This window comes from Hippichthys cyanospilos, chromosome 15 (genome assembly GCF_059441005.1).
Source record: "Hippichthys cyanospilos isolate Australia breed blue-spotted pipefish chromosome 15, RoL_Hcya_1.0, whole genome shotgun sequence".
Classification (NCBI taxonomy): domain Eukaryota; kingdom Metazoa; phylum Chordata; class Actinopteri; order Syngnathiformes; family Syngnathidae; genus Hippichthys; species Hippichthys cyanospilos.
Genome location: NC_142383.1, coordinates 2,196,449 through 2,202,500, shown reverse-complemented (window position 1 = coordinate 2,202,500; position 6,052 = coordinate 2,196,449). Strand labels below are relative to the sequence as shown.

Here is a 6,052-nt window from a genome sequence, read left to right as displayed (position 1 = left end):
GACAGGGATGCATACTTTACTCCATCGGACGCAACATTTTTTGAAATCAAAATATGAATCATTGTCCATTTAGTCATTTATTCAGCAAAACTTGATCACTGATGAACACTTTTGACCCAACTTCGCCTGCCATGTTTGCACGTCACATTCTCCCTTTTTCTTTTTTTTAACCCGAGATGTCATTGTTGTGAGATTTCGTCAGCAGGATCTCATTAGTGGAAAAATGCCTAAGAAAAGTGCTATCATTAGGCCCAAAACCTGTGCGGTCTTGTCAGCTTGCTGTTTACCTTTTATTTTGCAGTTGCTGTGGAGCAGGAACGGCTGCGGACACAGAAATGACCACTCAGATCATTTCCTCAAATCTCGAACTACATGCCCTCTCTACAGGAAGACTGCCACGTGTAGCCACTGCTAACCGCATGTTCAAGCAAATGCTTTTCAGGTATAATGTAAGCCCTTTGTCACTGTACAGTGTACTCAAATCTAGTTGTAATCAAAACCCATGAATAAATAAGTTTTGATCTTTTTTTTTTTTTTTTTTTTTAGGTATCAAGGGTACATAGGTGCTGCTCTGGTTCTAGGTGGAGTGGATTGTAACGGTCCTCATCTTTACAGTATCTATCCTCATGGCTCTACAGACAAGCTCCCATATGTCACCATGGGTCAGTATTAACACAAAAGAAACAAGAATACTGAAACGTATTTTTCACATATCGCTGTTAATTCATAGGTCAATTAATATTTCAATGGTGCCAGTCATGGATACTTTTAGAAAATATGACTTACCTTCGAACCGATCACGTGATCAGAAATCAAGGCAACATTTGCAGCAAGTGATATCGGGTGAAAAACATCAGGTCTTTATTTAAAAAAAAATAAAATTATCACTTAGTTTTTATATGTTAGGCATGGAGGAGGGAAGTTTCACACTTAAGTCAGGTTCAGGTGGGGAGGTGCCGTTCCTTCTTAATCGCCCCTCCAACTCTCACTGTCATTGCCCACATGAGCATTGAAATCCCCAGAGGGATCGCTTTCCAGCGCACCTTCCAAGGACTCTAAAATGGTTGGATACTCTTGAGCTGTTGTTTGGTGCATAGGCACAAAAAATAGTCTGGACTCATTCCACCACGCAAAGGCAGAGGGAGGCTACCCCTCTCATCTACTGGGGTGAACCCCAATGCACAGGTGCTGAGCCGGTGGGCAATAATTATGCCCACTCCTGCTCTGTGCTTCTCACCGGGGGCAACTCCAGACTGGAAGCGAGACCAAACTCTTTCAAGAGGACTTGTACTAGAACCCAAACTATCTGTAGAGGCGAGTCCAACTATATAAATTGGGAACTTTTCTGCCTCACACACCAGCTCAGGCTCATTTCCTGCCAGAAAGGTGACATTCGGTGACCCACGTGAAAACAGAAACCATTGTTGTTTCTCATCATGAGGTTTTATGTGAGCCATGCTTAGTCTGGTCCATCACTGAGGCCCTCTTTGCCATGTGGGACCATGTCAATGGCACAAAGCCCCAGACAACTTCGCCCATAGGATCTTTGTGAGACACAAATCCCTCCTCACTGGTAGTGTGATGTCTCATGAAGGGGTTTCAAAGGGACACTCCTCCGGAGGCTGTCATGTCTGTTATAGCTACAGACAATGGTAAATGCAGCACCTCCTGCTATTTGTCATGAAAATCGGCCCAAATCTTACACATTATCCGTTTAACACATTTTAACACAGGTGATGTCATTTTTTGTGTTTTTGAGGTATTAATTGAACCAACATATGAACACTTAACTGGCAAAAATGGTTAAATACTGTGTTCCTCTGTGGGGAAAATAAGAGGTCTTGAGCCCTGATTGTTATATCTTATGCCCTTCAGACACCCCCATTTAGTTTAAACTGCATATGTTATTTTTACAAGGCTCTGGATCCCTGGCTGCCATAGCAGTTTTTGAGGACAGATACAAACCTGGCATGGAGGTAAAAACAAATGTTGATTACACAAATCACTCAATCTACTTTTGATATGTGTGTTACTTATCAAATGTATTTATTCTATAGGAAGAGGATGCAAAGGCACTGGTGCGCGATGCTATTGCTGCAGGAATATTCAATGACCTGGGTTCTGGCAGCAACATAGATCTGTGTGTGATTACCAATGATAAAGTGGACTACATTCGACCCCATGATGAGGCCAACAAGAAAGGGTCCAGGTTAGAATCAATGTTGTCTCTACTTTCAGTGTTTTCTGAAAGTTATTTTAGGTGTTGTGTATTTTTCAGTGATTTCAAACTGATACTGCTTTGACAGTTGTGCTTGGGATTTCCAGTTAAAACTGTTTAGTTAACAGGCATGGGTACGAATCAGTTCTATCTTCCTCTCAGGTCCTCATCGTTGTGACATGCTGATAATTTCCCATGCAAATTCCAAGCCATTGGATTTTCATTCCTCTTGTTTAAAAAGTGATACTTTGACAAAAATAGACACATTAGCTTACTAGAGAACCAAATTCCTACACAAATCATTGAAGATGAAGTGAAAAATCTACTCTGTTCCAATTACAACCACAATTACAATTAAGTTGGGACGTGTTAAAAATAAATAAAACCAGAACACAATGATTTGATATAAAAAAAGACAAATCATTTTCAACTTATACTTCATTGAATATACATCAAAGAAAATATATTCAAGGTTCAAACTGATTAACGTTATTGCTTGTTTTTATATAGAAAATAATCTTTTATAATATGCCTTCAACATCTAAAAAAGCTGAGACAAGTAGCATAAAAGAATACTCATTTTTGGTGAGCTTTTCTGTCAGGAACAGTGGAGAGAGCCCTGACACTGTGGAGGGGAACCGATTTCTGCCGCTTGTATCCGGGATCTTGTTCTTTCGGTTACAACCCACAACTCATGACCACAAGTAAGGGTAGGAATGTACATCAACCAGTAAATTGACAGTTTCACCTCTGGGCTAAGCTACTTCTTCACCACCAAAGACCGATAGAGAATCCACGTCACAATAGATGCCGCCTTGTCTATCCTCCGCTCCACCCTGCCCTCACTTGTGGACAAGACCCTGAGATACACGAGCTTCTCTTTGGGGCAGGAGCTCCTCCCTGACCTGGAGAGGGCAATTGTTTCTGATTTGCTGATCCTCATCCCAACTGCTTCACACTCTTGCCTGAACTGTTCCAGTGAGTTAGGGATCACAGCATGAGGACCCCATTTGCACTACATCATTGGCAAAAATCAGAGAATCAATTTTGAGACTGCCAAATTGGTCCCCTCAATGCTTTGGTTGTGCCTCGAAAATCTGTCCATAAAGGTAATGAATGAATGAATCTGTGACAATGGGGCGGCATTGGCAGAGTCCAACGCTCACTTGGAAACAAGTCCTGTCCTTTTTACTGCCTGCAATGCCGACCAAACTCTGACATCGGTTGCACAGGGACTGAACAGCACATATCAGGGGGTTCAGGACCCCGTACCCCCAAAGTCAAGTCACAAAACACATGCAACCTTGAGGGTCCTGCCAAGGGTCTAGACCTGTTACACGGCCGGGACAGAATCCATACTACTGCTCTTGAACCCAGGTTTCGGCTTCCTGATGGACCCTCCTCTCCAGCAACCCCAAATAGACCTTACTGGAGAAGCTGAGGACTGTGATCCCTCTATAATTGGAACACACTCTTTGGTCCCCCTTCTTGAAAAAGGGGGACCACCATCCTACTCTGCTAATTCAGAGGCACTGTTCACGATGTTCATCTAAAGTCGTCGAGGCATGTCAACCAGGACAACTCTACAAAGGACTTTTTTTTTTTTTTTTTTACCACCTCATTGACATTAGCCCCAAAGATAGGAAAGCCCTCCTCTGAGTTTCTCGACCCTGTTTCCTCAGAAGATGATGTGTTGGTGGGCCCGGTGGCCCACTGATCCCCGTCTACAGAAGCTAGCTCTTGGGACATGCTTGCAATTTAAACAACTGGTAATTTCTGTAAGGAAATGTTGATTAGCAAACATTTATATGATTTTGTTGTTCTGTAAACCAAAAGCTCTGCTGGGTCCACCGGAACCATGATTATTGGCTGAGCAACAAAAATACAATCACACATTAGTTGAGGAGCTCACACTACAAAGTGGCTATCAGTTGCATGTCCAGTACATGCGGCCCAAGTCCTATAACAACAACAGAGTCGATTTGAAATAAACTACCATCATTCTAACTACTTTATGTATAAATTAATGGTTCAACGTGGAGTCTCACCATGGTGACCAGCGTTTATTTTCTGCACACACAAGGCTCAAATCTGCCTGTGCTCTTTATAAAAGCCGAACTCTTCCAACATAACGGACTTGCTTTGTTTGGATAGGGAAATGTTAGATTGTTTGGCCACCCTCCAAGCTTGCGAGTCCTACTTTGAGCGATATCACATAAAACGCTCTGCGAAAGTAGCCTATGATAGCATGTTAGCCACGTTGCCCGCAGTAGTTAGCCAGCAAAGCAGGAAATGGACAACCGCAGCTGTAACATGATTGGTTGCTGAAGCCGAGGAGGACTCGCTTATGATACATAATTAAGAAGCTTCCGCTGCGCAGTGTATTTGCCCATTATGGCAGACGAAGCAGGAGGGGGAAGAATGTAGCAGTTTTGACAGATTTGGGCGGTTTTAAATAATCATGACATTTAAAACAATGATATATCGCCAATCCGGTTGTCGGCACATGTCCACAGCTGACATTCTGCTACTTGTGCACTAGATTGTGCATCTAGATTTCACAAATGACATAATGACAAAGTGTCGATTCTTAAATTGATTAATGAATTGAATTTTCATTTATTGCCCAAGTCTATATTGCTGTAACCCGAATTTCTAAGCCATATAGACAGAATTGCACAATTTCAATGTCAGTTTCCCACTCAAATCAGCAAATGCTGACATGGTTCTGTCTGACTGGACACATTTTTGTTAAATACGTAACAAAGTATTTCAAGTGTTATTATTGAAAGTTGTTATCTATATTATGTAAAGTAATTGGTTAATATGCTTCCCCTCCATTAGAACTGGTGACTACAAATACAAAAGGGGAACCACAGCTGTCCTGACAAAGCAGGTGATGCCGTTGAACCTGGATGTGATGGAGGAAAGTGTGCAAACAATGGATACCTCCTAGAGAAATCGTCCACTGTGCTTATTTTTTTCTTTCTTTTTAAATCAAACTCCAGTGTTTAGACTCTAGGACAACTCTATTCTCCAATCTCTAGAGGTTCACCCATTTTCATACTGGATTAATTCAAATCGATGTTCATTACTTTTACAAGCCTAAAACAGATATTCCCCCATTGGCTATGTTTCAATTTCATCTGTGTACTTTGGATTTTTTTGTTGTTGTTGTTGTTGCTTTGTGGTCTTTGAAAATACAATAAAAACTAACAAAGGAAATCTTCTTGAAACCCCAATCTTTTCCCCGTTTCTGATTACCGGTTGTTGAAAATGATGGCCCAATATCCAACTGTGGTCAGGATCTGGACCGCCGTGATTTTATATATATATATATATATATATATATATATATATATATATATATATATATATACACATTTTTCTCACCCAGTTTGATATTTCACATGAAGTTTTAGGAATCGTCAGCCACTTGTGCACACAGTATAATTGAGTTTGAGAAGAAATGTGATTAAATTTGGATCATTCAGCATGTCTTTATAACCATTAAGTTGACCATGTTAACAAGTTGTATGGCTTTTGGCCTCTTCATTTCCAGGAAATCCAATGGGTAATCCCCATCTCAAGTATATTAATATTTGTATTATTTGGTGTTTGGATTAAAAAAAAAAAAATACTGTACAGTAATGCTTCACTACTTCGCGCATCACCTTTTCGTGCCCTTGGTGCATCACGTTTTTTTGTTTTGGTTTTTTTTACGGAGGAAAAAAAGCTTTATTGCGGAGAGACATGCTGTGAATGTTCCCTGGATACCAAACAGACGAGCTAACTGTTAATAACTCCACTTTTGTCTGAACTGAAAACAATGAA

The 6,052-nt window shown here is 40.9% G+C and overlaps 1 protein-coding gene across 1 annotated transcript in view; it reads left to right on the top strand.

The window, feature by feature from the left end:
* The window catches only part of psmb7 (proteasome 20S subunit beta 7), a 12,082-nt gene extending 6,639 nt beyond the window's left edge, over window positions 1-5,443 (top strand). The window contains exons 4-8 of the mRNA XM_088435600.1: window positions 302-442; window positions 547-662; window positions 1,918-1,976; window positions 2,058-2,209; window positions 5,063-5,443. Coding sequence (XP_088291726.1) covers window positions 302-442; window positions 547-662; window positions 1,918-1,976; window positions 2,058-2,209; window positions 5,063-5,174 — 580 coding nt within the window. The 3' untranslated portion in view covers window positions 5,175-5,443. The remainder of the gene's footprint in view (window positions 1-301; window positions 443-546; window positions 663-1,917; window positions 1,977-2,057; window positions 2,210-5,062) is intronic.
* Window positions 5,444-6,052: the final 609 nt, after the last annotated feature.